Here is a 17,462-nt window from a genome sequence, read left to right on the forward strand (position 1 = left end):
CGCATGCGCGGAGCCCTTCCCTGCCGGCCCGGCGTGCGGCTGGGGCGGGCGAGGTCAGGAGCAGCGGCGGCGGCGGGAGGGGAAGGGCCGGAGGGGAGGGGAAGGGCCGGGGGTGCGGGACCGGGCCCGGGGGGGGCTGAGGGGAACCGGCTGGGGCGGGGGGAACCGAGCCCGGGCGGGGTCTGAGGGGAAACAGCGCGGGGGTGTGCGGGCCGGGCCCGGGGGGCTGAGGGGAATCGGCGAGAACCGGGCCCGGGGGGCTCCGAGGGCATAGCCCGGGGGGCGGAGCGGGCGCAGGGGCTCGGGGAGCGGGGCCTGGGCTGGGCAGGGAGGGAGGGAGCGCAGTGCGGGGAAACTGGGAGCCATTGGGGAAACGGGGCCACGGCCCCAGAGGTCCGGGGCAGCCCCCGGCGGGGAGCTGGGTGTGCGCCGGAGTCGCTGCTGGGGGCCCCGGAGCGGCTGCCTGCTGCCCGGGGAGGTGGGGCAGCCCCCCGGGGGCTGGAGGCAGCTCAGCCCCGGCAGCGGAGCGCGGAGCCGCTTCCACAGGCGGAAGCTTCCGTCTCCATCTCGGTGTTCTGCCAGTCGATGGCCAGAAAGCTTTTATTGCCCCTTCACACCCAATATTGCCCGTTGAAACTTTCCTTTTCTCACAACCATTCATTTCTCACCCCATTCATGGGGGTGTTGGTTGACAGCCGCTGAACACGAGCCAGCAGGGTGCCCAGGTGGCCAAGAGGGCCAGTGGCATCCTGGCTTGTATCAGGAACGGTGTGGCCAGCAGGAGCGGGGCAGGGATGGTCCCCCCGTGCTGGGCACTGGTCAGGCCGCCCCTCGAATGCTGTGCTCAGCGCTGGGCCCCGCACCCCAAGGTGGCCATGGAGGGGCTGGAGCGTGGCCAGAGCAGGGCAGCGAGGCTGGGGCAGGGGCTGGAGCACAAGGCTGGGGAGGAGCGGCTGGGGGAGCTGGGGGGGCTCAGCCTGGAGAAGAGGAGGCTGAGGGGAGCCCTCCTCGCTCTCTGCAACGGCCTGAAAGGAGGCTGGAGCCGGGGGGGTCGGTCTCTGCTCCCCAGGAACAAGCGCTGGGACGAGAGGGAACGGCCTCAAGCTGCGCCAGGGCAGGGTTGGGGTGGGTGTTAGGAACAATCCCTTCCCCAAAGGGCTGCCAGGCCCTGGCCCAGGCTGCCCCGGGCAGGGGCTGAGTCCCCATCCCTGGGGGGATTGAAAAGCCGGGGAGATGTGGTGCTTGGGGACATGGGTTAGTGGTGGCCTTGGCAGCGCGGGGTTAGCGGTTGGACTCGATGATCTTAAGGGTCTTTTCCAACCTTGACGATTCTGTGATTCTATGATAAATCAGCTGCCTCCTCCTTTTTCCCTCTGAAATTCTCCCACTCCTAAAGGGTTTCTTTTCCTTCCGTAGCATTCCTGAAATGCGGCGCTGACCTCCAGCCGCTTCCCGCCCCCGGCCTTCCTTCCCCCCCTCGCTTTCCACCATGGCAGCCCGCTTGGTGCGACGCTGCTGCTGGCGGCACCTCGGTGCCTTCCTCTCTACTCCCTCGGCGGTCCCGGCTTCTCTGCTGGTGCCGGCAGGGAAGGTGGCGATGGCAAGAGCTCTGCCTCAAGCACCTTTCGCTTTATTCCATACTCCGAGCCCTTCCAGCTGGGCAGATGGATTCTCGGTCAGAGAGCAGGTGGAGGACAGCGGAAATCCGGAGCACAAAGTGATCGGGGGAGTGATTGAAACGGCCGCGAGTCCTCAGGAACTCCTCCAGTTGAGCGAACTCCATGCTCTTAATAGCAACGAAGCCTCGCTAATAATTACTCAACTTTCCCGCCTTGCGGTGGAAAAAAAGCTGGAAACGGAGAGTATTCTGCAAGATGAACGTTTCCAACAGCTCATCGCCATCACGGATTCCCAGGTAAGTTCACTCCTTGCCGCGGAAGCGTTTTGGGGAAAGCATACGAGGTGGAAAGCGGACGGTGCTCCTGGGATTGAACCGGTGTGGCCAGCTGCTTGTTTAGGGTTTGTACTTTGCCTTTCCAAGTAAAAGATGAAGTTGAGGGGACCAGGAGGTGAAATTATCAGCTCTAGGCAGGATGCCTGATTATTTCTATCTAAAAGTGCTGCTTTTTGGACCAGAGACAAAATGTAGCGGAGAGATCATCCTCGTTAAACACTGCCTTGCTCCTGTTCCCATGAATTTTTAGTTTTCTCGGTAAGATAAAGCTGCGTCTTTGCCAGTTTTGTGGCAAAGACGTGTCAGAGCCAGACAGTGGAGAAGCCACCGGGTAAGATGGGAGCATCTGAAGGGAACCAGTGCACCGCGTGCGGCACGTCGTACTGTCAAACCTCGGCAGCGCCGTCTGCTGCGGTCCGGGCTGGCCCAGCCGGCTGCTACGGAAACTCGTGCAGCTCGTGGGCCCCGCATCCTGGGATCGCAAGGTGGTTTGGGTTGGAGGGGACCTTTCAAGATCACCCAGGCCATTGCCCTGGCCATGGGCAGGGACATCTTCAACCAGATCAGGGTGCTCAGAGCCCCGTCCAGCCTGGCCTTGAAGGTTTCCAGGGATGGGGCATCCACCACCTCTCTGGGCAACCTGGGCCAGTGCCTCACCACCCTCCTCATTAAAGATTTATTCCTTATATCCAATCTAAATCTCCTCTCTTTCCGTTTAAAACCGTTGCCCCTCATCCTGTCGCTACAGGCCTTGGTAAAGTCTTTCTTCGTCTTTCTTATAAGCCCCTTTATATATTGAAAGGCCACAAAAAGGTCTCCCCGGAGCCTTCTCCTCTCTAGAGAGCGGAGCAGAGGGGCAGAATCCCCTCCCTCGTCCCGCTGGCCACACTTCTTTTGATGCCACCCAGGAGACGGTTGGCTTTCTGGGCTGCGAGAGCACGTTGCCAGCTCACATCCCGTTTTTCACCCCCAGTACCCCCAAGTCCTCCTCCACCAGGCTGTTCTCGATTGTGCAGATGCTTCTTATTTCTCCTGATCCATAATTTCTGCTCCCTAAAACCTGTCTAAGGATAGCAGAGAGGTGGGATTTGTCCTGAGGGTGCCCGGTTGGCTCCGCTGAGCTGAAATGCTTCCATGCCGCTGTATAAGTGTAGGAAACTGCCAAGAGGGACGTGGCTAGGGATTTTGAGATGTAAAACAAGCAAACTCGCTGCAAACGCAGTTATCCTTCTCCAACGAGCTGTTATTGCAGCCGCAGTTGTAGCTAACCGAATGTAGGAGGTCGTTGTGTCGATGCAGAGGCTCCCTGATGAAAAAAAAACCTAAAATTAATTGGCTTGCAATGTCCTTGTGTCGACGAGCCGGAGATTTTGAACAGTAGGTGAGGCGTGGGCCAGGACAGCGTTGAGGGAAAGGGCTCGTAACAGACCGCGAGATGAGTTTTGTATGCGTGAATGGGTGAAAAGGCGAGGGACCGGCCAGGGGAGCAATCTGGTTCTCCTTGTGACCTTCTGAGTAAGCCGGGGCAAATCACGAGCTCTGCTGGCTTTCTCAGCTGCATCCCAGAGTGTGATTTTTCAGATTTTAGCAGCCCCCCAGGGCAGTGCTGGGGTCATTCTTGTGCCCGAGGTGCTGAGCCGTGCCTGAGCAGCACTTTAGGAATTCGCCGTGCCGGTGGAAGCGCTGGAGTTTGGACAGGCCAGAGAGTTAAAGCCTTTGTTTCCCCAAACCCGCGGGGTCCCTCCTGCCTGAAATTCAACGTCTCACGGCACTGCCTCGCTTGCCTCCTGCACGGTCGCTCCGAGAAGCAACTCCCTGTTGCTGAAATAATTTTGTGACGTTGGATATTCTGTCAAGCAGCCGCTGTGCTCTGTACCGGGGCGGCTGGCGCAGTGATGCTTTCTGAAGGGCCCGTCAGAACCGACGTTGTGCTAAGGATCGGGTTTGGTTTTATACAAATCAGGAGAGCTTTCCGGCTGGAATTGCCTTTTAGTGCTGCACGGCAGCACAGCTGGGGAAGGTCGGGGCTGGAAATAAAGAGGTTCCTGGCATTCACTGGTGGGTGCCAAAGGAGGTGAAAGCTGGAAGACCGATTGCTGGTGGAAAATCACGAGCTCTGCCTCGCGTCGGGGCTGCCGGCGGGAAAGCAGCCAGCAGTGGCCAGGCAGAGGAGTTCAGCGGGCAGAGAGTGAGACTGGGCAAGTCCTGGTGCTCCCAGCAGCCGGTGGGATTCGTGCCCGGCCTCCTTTTGGAGTCACTGGAGAGAAATTGGAGCTTTTAGGATAAATTTCATCTGACCTGAGGTGCTGAGGCGAGTCGGAGTCCCGTGGCATCCCCCGAGACCCTCAAGTTTCTGCCCCTGAATTCTCTTTCCCACCGCTTTTTGTTTTACCAGCCACCCGTGTCATATCCCAGCCACGCCACAGCTTAAGTGCCTCCAGAGAAGGGTGAAGTCTACTTAAGTATTTCACCCAGCCGCTAGCAAATCTGCGTAGCTTCCTTCTCTGACGCAGAGAGAGTTCACCGCCTATACGGCAGCTCTATAAGCAATGCGTGGTTACCTCTCCAGCCTCATCCATGCCGCTGGGATCGGTGCGTGGCTTCGGCTTGTGGTACAGGCGTTGAGGTTCCTCTTCATCCCCTGGGTCGCTCCGGTCTGTCTCTGACCGTGCAGGCTACACCAGTGAGGAGGAGCAGAGGTGTCGGCTCGTGGTGGGGGACAGCTGGATGTCCTCGGACCGAGGAGGACTCTCCGGCTTCCCCCTCAACGCTGCGCAGGTCTTTCTGTAGAGGCAGAGCGTTGCCTGGTGTTTGGCGTGACTGGCAACTGAATGCTCTCGTGCTCTCTCTGATCAAGAACTCTCCCTTATTTCTCTTCGCTGCCCAGATTTCTCAGGTGTGGAATAACACCTTGGTGAACCTCCTGAAGAGCCTCTACTCCCTGGGGGTGAACAGCAACAGGAGGGAGATGCAGTCGGTGGAGCAGGAGGTGCTGTGGCGGCTGCGGCGTCTCACCTTCAGGCAGCTCGCCTCCCTGGCAGAGTTCTTGGCGGTCAGGCAGGGGAAGGAGAGCAAGCTGCTGAACGAAGTCATCAAGAAGTTGGAGCTGCGTTGGACAGAGCTCGAGGGCACCCGAACCGTGGTGACGCTGATGGGCAAGGTCGGGCACGTCTCCCCGGCGCTGATGGACCGGCTGGAGGACAAGGTAGGGGCTCGGGCTCTCCCTTCCGCCTCCGTTCCCTGCAGGTGACAACAGTGGGAGGGAGAAACCCGTCCCCTTCAACCCACGGGAACGCTAATTCCACACAGGCTACGCTCGTTGCTGCACCAGAGTGCTTCGGCGTGCGCTTACGGGTTGCTGTTCGAGCAGCTTCCCGTGCACGGGTGCATCTAAGAGGGGTTTCCATCTGAGGAGCCACGTAGACGGGGGAGTTTGCTCTCACCAGCCCCTTCCCAGTCCATACTGGTGCGAGTGGGTGACTCGCACTGGGCTGCGCTGCTGGAAGGTGGGCTGAGCTGATGCGTTTTACTTTGCAGCTGCGGCAGGTTCGCGGAGAACCCGCTCGAATTTCCTTAGCTCAGCTGGCAAGCGGTAGCTTACAGAGCCAGCATAACACAGCTGCCAGAAACATGGTCCTTTGCTCCTCTGTACAAGCCAGGCTGTGCGGGGAGCTGGGACAAGGAGCGTCCGTGCTGTCCTCGCCTTCTGGCTGCCTCTGGGCACCCGTCAGCTTCAAAGGGGGCCGGTCTGTCCCCTCCGGTGCTCAGTGGGTCCCTGTTTCTGTCGCTTGCAGGAGCAGGGAAATGTCCTTTGGGTTGGAATCACTGCGGGAGCCCTGACTGCAGCTGCGTCAAATTCAGTCCTCGTCCAGCCCGTGCTGGGGACTGGCCAAACAGCTGCCACAGGAATAGCTGTAGCTTATGAGCCCCACCGTCCCTCGACCCTGGGGATAAATAAATGCTACAGACACCGGCGTGTGACAAGGCAGAATGCTGTAGCTGGATCTGACGGGGTTGTCTGGTTATGCAGAGCCTAAACTAACAATGTTGGGTTAGTGTCCTGCAAACGAAGCAGAAATTCCAGTGGAAAGCGGGGTGCTGATCCAGCAGCGGGTGCCTTTCCTCTGTCGGTCTTTGCCCGACAGCGTGTTACAGTGCCTGGACACACAACAGGAGTGGACGCCGAGGTCCTGCCGGCTGGGGGAGGCAGAACCGGCAGCGGGGAGATCCTGGCTGAGAGGACGAGGGTCTGCTTCCCCTCGCCCTCCCTCCGCGTGAGCCGTTACACTCGCTCCCAGCCGCTTAGCCTCGCTGCGTGCTCGCCAGTTCCGCTCCCCATCAGCCTCTGCGGGGCTCCGCCGGTAGCGATGGCGCATCCCGCTCCGAATAAAGCCTGTATCCGCACCTCGCTTCCTGCTTTCCCTTTACGTCCCTGCTCCAAACGTTTCTTGGCAGGCTCTGGAACTTGCTGAACAGTTCAACCCCGATGACATCCGGAAAATAACGCTGGCTCTAGCCTACCAGAACCGGCGCTGCGTGCCTCTGCTCCGAGCCTTGTCCTACCACCTGATTCAGAAGCACTTTGAGCTCAGCCTCAACGTCCTGATGGACCTGATTTTCGCCTTTGGTAAGCGGCTCGGTTGTATTGGGACCTGCTGGATGTTACGTGTGGCAGAGCCCAGCTGATTTTGGGCACTCAAGTGGGGATCTGATGGCATTGCTACCACGGCATCAAGGCCAGGTGAAGGAGAAAGGCTGGCAGGGTACGTTAGGCTGGACCTACCGCAGCGGCCAGCACAGCTGGGTAGTACCAGCTCCCAGCCCAGGTACGCCTGGCACCTGTCTGGCGTACGGCGTGGTCAGCGCAGCTCGTGGCAGTGGTACACCCCGGTTTTCCTTCCAGCGCATGGGAAGAAGGGAACTTGCGATGAGGGAGCGCTTCAGAAGGGTGGTCGGGGTGCCAGGGAGCCCCTCCGCCCTGCAGCGTAGGCAGCTGGTGAGCTGGGATCCCCCAAACGGCCCCAAATCCTCTCTCGCCTCCTCCTGTGGCCGTGGGTTTCTTGGGGAGCCCCTGCCTCTGTTTCCTCGCTTGCAAAACGCAGCCCTCGGTAGCAGGAGGGCTGGGCTTTTTATGTGGGGACAGCGGCACCGAAACAGCCGATTTCTTTCCACCCAAGATGTCCTAGTGACAAGTTCATTGTCACTGGGGGAGCGCTGGGTGCTGAATCCGCGCTCTTCAACAGCTGAGATGCTGCAAGTACAAGCGCTGGCAGACGCTCGGGGCGGGGACAGCCACCTTGGTGGTGTTCCTGGCCGCGGGGTAAACCAGAGCCACCGCATACTCGATGGTGACAGAACCTGGGGCAAAACAGCTCCGTCAGCAGCGGGGTAGCACTCATTGATAACCTGGTTTATGATCCCGGGCGTCTTAGTTCTCTGGCTCCTCTTTCCGTACAGTATTGCGTGGTCCTGCTCTCCTCTGGTAGCCAGTGGAAAGCCCGGACTAACAGGGATAAAGCCCAGACTAACAGGGATAAAGCCTGGACAAACAGGGATAAAGGAAGCCGGGAGAGCCAAGGAGGAGCTCTTCTTCAGTTGATTGTCCAGCTCCTGGTGGTGGGAACAGCTCTTCTGACAACCACTGGGGCCAGGACAGTTTCCGTGGGTTAGCTACACGCTCAAAATAAAGAAAGAACCCCAGTAGACCCGGCCTTGGGGGGAGCTCGTGCTTCTCTCGTTGATGGTACCACCTTACTTGCTGTCAAGTTGATTAATCTGGAACGAGCTTCAAGGAAAGCGGTGGATGCTCCGTGTCGCGGCCTCCAAATCCATGCTGGGCGCCCTCCTCAGAGGCCGGGCTGTAGGTGCTCCAGCTCAGGAAGGGCAGCCGGATGGTATATACGGGCCTGGGTCATACGCAGAGATCGGACCAGGCAATCCAGCAGTTCCCCAGCCTTAAAAACGTACAAAGTGGACAACTACAACGGCTGGACGTGGTTTGGGAGCACGACTGGCTCCTGCAGGCTCTGGCAGCGCTGTAGCTGCTGCGGTGGGGATGCTCTCGGCTGGGATGCTGGCATGCTGCGCCGACGTTTCTCTTCGATGCTTGTAGCTGCCGCGTCATTGCATCAGGGTGGTTTGTACCTCTCGTGGCTGCTGCAGCCGATCTCAGACCCTGCCTGTGCCCCTCTCATGGGGACTGTCCCCTCCTGGCTGCTCCACGCCGACCTCTGGGGCTCGGTGCTGCCGGTTGCTGATCGTTGCTCACTTGTTCCTTGCCTGGCGTGAGGTTCCCAGTAGCCTTAGCGAGTTCTGGGCTCTCCTGGCCAGACCAGGATCTGTAGATGGGAGATACTGGGGCTAAAATCTGCTACCAGCACTGGGTGGAGGCTGGAGCCATGAGCTGGCACCGGGATTGAGAGCTGGTGGGTGCGGCAGGACCCGGCAGAGACTTGGTCTGACCAGAAAGGATGGGGCCAGGCCAGCTGGGGGAGGCAGTACCGGTCTCCCAGCCTCCTCTGCTCCTGATGAACGGCTTCGTGCTTTCCCTTGTGCCGCCGCCTGGCCAGGCGCGGCTCCCGTACCAGCTCCTTGTAAGTGGCTGCCGCTTTCTCTTTGCTCCTTTAAGGAAAACTGAATTTCCACCAGCCCCAGGTCTTCCAGAAGATAGCCACCGACCTGCACCCCCACGTTCCCACGATGACGCCCCTCGAGGTGACGCGCTGCATCAGATCCTTCGCCCTCGTCAAGTGGCTCAGCCTGCCGCTGTTTGAGGCCATCGCGCAGGTGAGGAGGAGGGGGCTTGGGGGGGACAGGGAAGCCCCCAGTGGCACCAGTATGACTGTGATCCCCCCCAGTTCCCAGGAGATGGGAGCAGTTTCTCCCCACCTCTTCAGAGATGCTCTCTGAGATGTCGTTACTGTTTTCCCTACCCAGCCGGCGGCTGTAATCGAGTCTGACAGGACTCGCTCTTCATCTTCCGCTAAACTCAGCACTGGGAAGCCGTGCTGAGCTGGGGCCGGTCCCGGCTCTGTCTGAGCCTCTGCTCCCGAGTGCCAGTGCTGCCTCTGTCCCCAGGCGCCTTCCCAGCTCTGCCCCAGTTTATGCGCCTGCACTTTGGCATCCATACCGGAATATCACAGAGCTCTGCTCCCACTCACAGCTTTCCCTTGTGCCGAGATAAAATCCCAGGGAAGCACTAAAAGATCTTGCGCTCGTGTTTTCCCATCTCACCACGGGGCCGGATGCGTCCTTGGTTGACGCTTTCCATCTTTTCCTGTCCGTACTCATGTAGGACGGACCTAAACCTCTGGTTTTGCCCCCTCTATCTTCCAGTATGCCATGGACAACACCAAGCAGTTGTCGGTCACCCATCTGTGCAGTATCATCCTGTCTTTTGCTCGCCTGAACTTCCAGCCCAGCGGAAGCGAGGACTTCTTCAACATGGTAACCTTCTTTTCCCCCTCTTCATCAACCTTCCTCCCTCCCTCGTCGGCGGGAAGGCTGCACGTCTCCTTCTAGCACATCCACGTGCAAAAGTGGGTGTTGGATGGCTCAATCCAGCCGTTAATGGTGTGGGAAGGGGGAGCCCAGAGCTCGGGCCAGGCTTAAAAACCCATACTGCGCTCCCCTGGCTGCGTGCCGGGCAGTAGCTGAAGCAGTTAGTCCATGGCTGGCTCGAGTCCCCGCAGGCTCGCTTTTCTAGCAGATGCAAGCAGCGTGTGGGTGTTCACGTGCCCTCCCGAACTCCAGTTGCTGTAATTAACTCTTTATAACGAGGCCAGAGGCGGTGACGGTTGCACAGCTGTTCCTGGCAGAGCTGTGTGGCTCTCCCGGCCGAGCCAAGCCCTCGGTCTGGTAGCGCTGAGGCTGCTCCCCTGGCTCTGGGGAGCTGGTGAGGATGGAGGCTGCCACGGGCAGACGTGCTCGCTGTCTTCCTGCCGGGGTGAGGAGACGTGAGCGGCTGGAACAGCCAAACAGAGGGCAAGCCTCCTGCGTGGTTTAGCGAGGGGCTGGCAGGAGGCGAGCGTGGGGCAGGGGCTGTCCTTGGCATCCTCCTGCCTTCCCCGGCTGGTGGAGGCAGCCAGGCTGGCCTCTGAAGCGGAGGAAGAAGTCACCTTCACCTCCTCGGGGACAGATTTATGCTGACGATTTCCAGAGAGGAGCTGCGTTGTTGCTGAGTAAGCGGGCGTTCGCCGAGCACCCGGCAGAGGGAGCGTGGCCTGCCCAGCCCCACCTGCGACGCGCAGCTGAGGAGGAAGAGGACCCAGATACGGGTGTTTCTAACCAGCAGGACCCCGCGTCCCACCGCAGGCACCCTGTCCCCCGTGGCCAGGCCAGCCTGGGGAGCAGGGGCTCTCCCCGGGACAGCAAGAGGGGCAAAGTGTGGAAGTAGCATCCAGGGCCAGCATTAATCGTGGCCACCATGAAGAGGGATTTTGTAGCAAGTCCAAAACTACTCATTTTTGAGGCGTTGCATAAAAGTTCTCCAGGGTTAACAGGAGAAACCCCTGCAGGGTGCAGAGCTCCAGGCTCTTGCTGCGATTCCTGGACGGACATCCTGACACCACCGATACAGTCTCGGACCCCTCCAGCTCCGTTTACGGCAGGTTTTAGTTGCAGATCCTGAAGAGGTTATCGCCTCCAGCCCTGCCTTTTCCGAGCGCTGCCCTCGTGGCAGGGCTGGCTGCCGTGGCGCGTTACCCCTGGCTGCTGCAGCTTGCTGCTGGGCTTTCTGATGAGCCCCCTGCAGCAACGCCGCACTCTGGGCCAGCGAACCACAGCTCACGAGCTGCAGGGTCACGTTAGAGCGATTTTAAAATCTCCCCTCTGCAAATAACCCAGCGGGGAAGCACTGCTGGAGAGGAGACAGGGCGCATCGGGTGCACCGTAACGCCTCGGGGGTCTGTCGAGCTGCCAGACCTGCGCGTTCACCTCGGGACGGAGGTGTGGGCAGCGCTGAGCCGAGCTGAGCTGTTCGGTTTCCCTCTCTGCAGGTCCACGAGGAGCTCCAGAACCAGCTGGACGGCCTGGAGCCTCACCTGCTGACGGACCTGGTGTGGTCGCTCTGTGTGCTGCAGCAGGCCAAGGCTCCCTACCTGCAGCGAGTGCTGGCGCCCGACTTCCACAGTCGGATCCGAGGTGAGGTGGGCGTCTCTGCCGGTTGGACGGGGACCGAGAACCTCGGGCCTGGGGCAGGGAGTGGGGGTGCTGAGCCTGGTCCGGCTAAATTTGAGTTAACGGGTTGTTAACTGTTAACCAGGAGGGAACCGATCTCACTGGGAGTGGCTGTAGCGGATCCCCCCGCAGCTCTGTGCAGGCTGCCTGGGCAAGGGGAGCGCAGGGCAGCAGCACCAGGGGAGCTGGGCTAGTGAAAGCCACAGCCTCCAGCTCCGGCAGCCCCCTTGGGCTGTGGATTCGTGCCTGTGTGCGATGCGGGAGAAGGAGAAGAAGACAGTGACGGCGAAGGGGATCCGCTCGAGCCGTCCTCCTCCACGCCGTCCTGCTCCTGCCTTCCCTGCGCATTCCCTGTGCTCTCCTGCCTTCCTCCTCGGGTCCTGTCTGCTCTTCTGCCTGCCCAGCCTGAAGCTGAACGTTATAGGGCTGGAGCGGTGCCTGCAGGGTTGAACCGCAGCAGGGTGACGCGTTGCCCTCAACCTTGTCGTGGAAATCGCGTGCCCTAAGGCGCAGCTTGCTCCTCTGCTCTGGCACCGCCCGTGTGCTTCCCCCAGGGCTTCGAGAAGAGACGGGAGGGCTTGGTATTTCCTAACAAAATGGTGACTGCTGGGGAGGTGCAGCCCCGTCAGATTTGGTCCCTTCCTCCTCCGTGGCGGGGGCTGGCCAGCCGGCTGCCGCGGCAGCTTCTGTAGTCTGTGGGACCCCAGGGATAAAGTCACACCCCAGACGTGGCTCCGTCGGGGCTGGAGGGCCCTGTTGGGCTCAGCCAGCTCGCGGTGGCTTCCTGCGAGCGCCCGGCAGCTGGAGCAAGGCCAGGAACCCCGGCGTTTGGCCGGTGGTGGTCTGTGTCTCGATGCCAGCAGGCAGGGACCCATCGTGGGGAGATCGGAACTGGGAATCCCAGTCGGACAGGCTACGCAGGCCATCGGATGAAGAGGGAGACCCCGCTGTGGGCCGGGGCTTTGGGCTGTGTCTCCAGCTCTGCTTCTCTCCTCCCGCCAGGCGATCAGTCCCTCAAGGCCCAGAACTTACGGCAGAAGCTCATCCACATCAACGCTGCTGCCAAGCTGGAAAGCCCCGACTACCAGGGGCCGTTCCTGCCGGCAGAGATGCTGAGCCCCGCGGAGCCGGCGGGGGAGAAGGTCACGCTGCTGCAGAGCAGCCTGCGGGAGGCATTGGCGGGGGTGCTGGGCAGCCGGGACAACGGGCGCTTCGACGTACGCACCGTCTACGGCTGGCACATCGGTGAGTGCGTCGTCTCCCCGCCTCCGTGGGCGGCGGTGGGACCCCATCGGGCGCTGCCTGGTGGAGGGAGTTGAACTTGAGGGCTCGGGTACGGCTACCAGGCTTTATCCCTCCTCGTTCTTCAGCCTCACGCCCTTCTGCTTCCTCATCGCAGCTGCCCTGTCTTCTTCCCATCGCCTCCCACAACTCGCCTGCGAAGGCAGGGCAGAAACCGCAGCCCAGGGCGCGGTTGTGGGTAGCAGATGCGGGAGGAAAGCCCTCCTCCTGCAGCCGAGCAGCGCCGAGGCCGGCGAAAGGCTTCTGGCTCTGCCCTCCCTTCCCTTGCCGCACCGCCGGCTCTCGTAGCCCACCCCAGGCTCCCCCAGCTCCCTGCTCTCCTGCAGCCCTGTCAAATTCGCTCCCTGCCTCTTCCGTGGCGGGGACCGGCCAACCGGCTGCCACAGCAACTTCTGTAGTCCACGAGCCCCACATCCCCTTCCCGTGGGACACTGCGGGGTAAAACGATGCCACGGACACGTCTTCTGCCCGAGGAGATGCTTGGGGAGCGGGCCCTGCCCTACGGCGGTACGAGGAGGACGCTGTACCCCGGCTGCGCGCACGGAGCTGCTCCGCGGCTCCGGCGAGGACGGGTTTTTTGGGAAGGGAGCAACGGGACCGCGCGTCGCCAGCCTCAGGGGAGGCGGTGTGAGCAGCATCCAGGCGGGTCTCGGGAGTCCTTGTGTTCCCTCCTTCTCCGCGCAGATGCCGAGATGGTGGTGAACAGCGAAAATAAACCTCTCCCCTTGAAGGACTTTGCTGCTCCCCATCTGCTCCGCTCTGAAGGGACAAAGCCGCTGCCACCGGGCGCCAGGAGGTGGGTCTGGGCTCAGCCGTGCCCCGCCGTCGGGGCAGCAGCTCGTGGGGAGAGGAGGGGGAAGGCTCTGCCTTCCTCCGTGGCTCATGGCCGCGCCGCGGGGGCTGCCAGCGTGCCAAGGACGCCGTGCCCAGCTGCGGCCCCCCTCGTTTGGGAGCAGGAGGGGGTGGGCACAGGACAGAAATTGGGGTAGGGCTGTGCCAGCCCCGTGTGGGGCAGCGTTTTGCAGCCGGGGCTGCTCTGCCCAGCCGAGCTGGTGGAGGCACAGCAGGGGAGGGGGCCGGACGCCGGTCGTGGCCATGGTTTTGTCTCCAGAGAGCCTCTGCCAGGTCTGTCTGCCACGGGGCCCGGCTGTCTGCAGGGCCCCGGCGACTCAGCTGCCTCCTTCCTCCCCAGAAAAAAGGCAGCATCGCCCTGCTCAGCTTGCCACCAGGCCTGGGCTGTGGATAAATTACGCTTGAGCCGCTGTCCTGGTGCTTCTCTGACAGCTCAGGGGCAGGATAACGGCACCAGCAGGACAAATCTGCGTCCCGCTGGCACGGGGCAGTCGGCAGTGCTGGAGCAGGCCCTTCTGCCGCAGCTCCCTTCAGGATCCGGGCGCTGCTGCCGGCTCTGCACATCTCACAGGCTCCCATCCCTTGTGCATCTCCCAGGGTCGCCTTCCTCCGGTGGGAATTCCCCAACTTCAGCAACAGAAGCAAGGACCTGCTGGGCCGCTACGTCATGGCCCGGCGCCACGTCCAGGCGGCCGGCTTCCTCGTGGTGGACGTGAGTAGCCACGGGGAGGAGAGGGATCTATAATTCCATGGAGATGGAGGAGCAAACACCTTCTTGGGGGGGCTACCAGCTTCCTTCTCGCTCCCCTCACTTCTTCCTGACGTGTTGGCCCCGAGCGCTCCTTCCTTGCCCGCACCGGGATTAGCGGCTGTGATCCCCTCCGGGCCACCTGTCAGGCGGCCCGAAGGCGGTGGGGAGGGATCCGGTAATCAAGGAGGACGACAGACGAGGTCTTAGGGCGCTGATCCCCTGCGCCGGAGCCCTGTGCTCCAGCCGGGTCATGCATTATTTAGCTTCCCAGAGGTAATTATAGCTCTCCTGGCAGGCAGCGAGCCCTGCCCTCCCGCCGGCTGCTCTGGGGAGCCGTCCCTCTGCCCCTCGCCCCGCGGAGCCCGCGGTCAGCCTGAGCTGCGTACCGGCAGCGTGGCTCCTTGGGGGCCGGAGGGCCACCTCTCACCCCAGAGCAACGTCAGTGTCACCCCGCAGTGCTGTCCCTAGCCTGTCCCCCACCCCTTCCCCGCCAGGACCCTCAGCTTCAGCGCTTCCCCAGCGTCCTCCCCCCTGCTGCCGCGCTTTGAGGCTGATGCGAAGCGAGGTTTGAGGTTCACCGGCGCTGGTTTTTCCCAGCCGTTTGCGTAATTCCCCCTGCAGCCCCCGCGCTGGCTGGGGAGGCTCGGAGGGAGACGGGAGGAGGAGGGAAGCGCCGCTTCCCGCAGCTTCAGCCTTCCCTCCCGGCTGCTAAATATAGAGGCAGGGGTGGGTGGTGGGATCCCCCCAGACAAGGCTGCTCCCTCGTACAGGCTGCTGGAGGCACCGCCGAGGAACGGCAGCCCGGCTCCGGTGGTGTAACGCCGCTGGAGCTGTCAGCCGCTGGCCAGAAAGCAAGTGCCGGGCTCCTGACCCTCTTCCCCAGCCCGCCTGCCCTCCTCCCGCCTGCGACTTCGCTCCGAATAAACATTTCATCTGCCTTGCGCCAGGCTGGGGCTGCCGGGAGAGGCACGGCGGGGAGGGTGGGATGGGCCAACGACAGAACCATGAAGCCCTGCACGTCCTCAGCATCTCACATGAAAAATTAAGCGGGTTTCGGCCCTCGGCGAGGGCCCGGGGACTCTCGCGGCGGAGGCGCTGCCCTGAATCCTCCCCGACCCGGGGAAGGGTGGGCGCGAGCCGTCCCCGTACAGCTCCCGGTGCTTCGTGCCCTCCCGGCTGCTCACAGAAGCCCGTTGTTCGGTGGTGGTGACGCAGGCTAATTTGGGGACAGTCCTGAATTGTCTGCGATTTCATCCCCCGGGTGCCGATGCCACCGTCGGGTGGGAGCAGAGGGTGCCCTCGCCCCCGCAGCCTCGTCAAATTCGGTGCCCGCCTCTGCCGTGGCGGGGACCGGCCCAAGGGCTGCCACAGCGACGGCCGTGCTCCGCGAGCCCCGCGTCCCTGCCGTGGGACGTCGGGGGCTCAAAATAGGTTACGGACACTCCTCGGGGGCCAGAGGCGGGACTCTGTCGCGCGTCGTCTCGGGGCTCTGATGGCATCGCCTCTTCTTCCCCCGCCGCAGGTTCCCCACTACGAGTTCCTGGACCTGAAGCTGGAGCGGCAGCGGACAGCCTACCTCAAAGACAAGCTCAACAAGGCCATGGCCAAAGAGATGGCGAGCTAACCGCGCCGCTCTGCCCGGCGTCTCCGGCAACGCCTGTCCGTGTTAGAAACGTGTTTGAATAAACCCACCGCTGTACAGTGCCGGGGTTTGGGGTGCCGGTTGGCGTCGGTGCCGGTCGGCACGCGGCTTTGCTGTTTCCCGGTGCGGGAGACGGCTCCGTGCCGACGCTCAGCGGGACCCAGTTCACCACAGCCCCGGCTCAGCTCCCGGGGGAAGCCGGCTTGAGCCAAGGCTTAGGATTAAGAGCCATCCCAGCCTCTCTTATTCCTGTCTTATGAGCGGGGCTTTGTCCCCGGGCGGCTGCGCAGTGCGGGAGGGGAGGGAGGACGGGCAGGGCCCGTTCCGGTGCTGTGCCGCTTCCAGCCGGAGCGGCAGGACCCCCGGTGCCCTGGGAGGCTCTAACCGGGAAGGGTTGGATCCTGCCCCGCGTTGTGCCGGCCCTGAGCCTGCCCCAGTGCCCCCGCAGCGTCCCCCTCCACCCCGCGCGCCCCGACGCGCGCACGCGGTGTCCCCGTGTCCCGCCGGCCACGTGCGCCCCGGCCGAGGTGGGGACAAGGTGGGTCAGGAAAACCCTCCTGGCCGTGACGCACCGGAGCCGGCTGCCAGGAAGGGCTTTGGGGGTGGATTAGCGGCCATCTGGCCACCAAGACACTGCTGCTCCTTGCCACGTCCCTTCCAGCCCCTCCGGCTGCGGGGGCGCAGCCTGGTCCCCCCCTGCCTGCGCCGCTGGGGGCCGCGGCCCCTCTCCCGGTGCTCTGCCACCCCACGGTGCCGGGAGGAGGCCGCGGCGGTGCTGAGTTGCCGGAGGCGGCCGGGAGCTGCTGAGTCACGGCTCGGGGCTGCTCCTGGCACCGGCGTCGCGACCAGGCCGGCCTCGGCGCCAGCCTCGCTCCGTGCCCGGGGTGGCAGCCAGCGCCCCGCCGTCCCCGTGCCGGCTGCCAGCCTCGCTCCGTGCCCGGCGGCAGGCACCGAGCACCGGCACCCTTGCGTGCGCTCTGCCTGCCCTCGTGCCTCAGTTTCCCCCCAGCACCCTTCGGCAGGGGATACCGGGGGTGTGGGTGCTGGGACCGGGTGTCCTGGGGTGCCCGGTCCCTCCTGGGCATCGCCGTCCCTCTGCCCAAGGAGCCATCTGTCCGTCTGTCTGTCCAGGGTCTCCCCATCGCCAGCCCCAGAGGGGGGTACCCCACACCCCCCCCCCCGTTGCCAGGGAACCATCCCCATCCTCCTCACCGTCACCATGGAGACGAGAGGAGGAGAAGGGCCGTTCCCATGGCGACGGGCGCGGGCACCCATCCTGCCGCCCCAGCGGCACCGGGGCGCGGGGCGATGCCCCGGGGGCGCGCAGGGTGGGGACACCGGGGACCCCCCACCCGTGGCACCGCCACCTGCACCCCACTGCTTTTGGGGGGCTCCCCCCCCCCAGCCGTCACACCCAGGACCCTGCTGGGTGCTCAGCTCCCCTTTTTTTGGGGGGGAGGGGGGCAGAATCCCACCTCCCGCCCCCATCGATCCCCCCCCAGCTGGGGAAACTGAGGCCGGGGACCCCCCCGCGCCGTTCCGGAGCTGATGGAAGCGGCGCCGGGGTGGGCCCTGCCCTCCCCTCCCACCGCCGCAGTGCCTGGCACACACCCCGCTTTCTCCCCGCCGGAGAGATATTAAAAAAAAAAAAAAAAAAAAATCAGAAGAGAAAGAAAAGGCAAGGAAAAAAAAAAAAAACACAGGGAGAAAAAAAAAAAATCCTGCTGACATCATCTGGGATGACGGGGCTGATCCCGCTGCCGGCCCCCCCGCCGGAGCCCCAC

General features: G+C 62.7%; 1 protein-coding gene across 1 annotated transcript; it reads left to right on the plus strand.

Moving 5' to 3' along the window:
• On the plus strand, positions 1-15,758 carry TBRG4 (transforming growth factor beta regulator 4). Its single transcript, XM_082323592.1, has 11 exons — positions 1-53; positions 1,417-1,915; positions 4,842-5,159; positions 6,410-6,581; positions 8,583-8,740; positions 9,290-9,400; positions 10,951-11,095; positions 12,134-12,376; positions 13,118-13,229; positions 13,883-13,997; positions 15,559-15,758. Exons 2-11 carry the CDS (start codon positions 1,490-1,492, stop codon positions 15,658-15,660), a joined length of 1,902 nt encoding a protein of 633 aa, XP_082179718.1. The 5' UTR covers positions 1-53; positions 1,417-1,489; the 3' UTR covers positions 15,661-15,758.
• Positions 15,759-17,462: the final 1,704 nt, after the last annotated feature.

Source organism: Platalea leucorodia (assembly GCF_965183815.1).
Source record: "Platalea leucorodia genome assembly, chromosome: 1".
Taxonomy (NCBI): Eukaryota; Metazoa; Chordata; class Aves; order Pelecaniformes; family Threskiornithidae; genus Platalea; species Platalea leucorodia.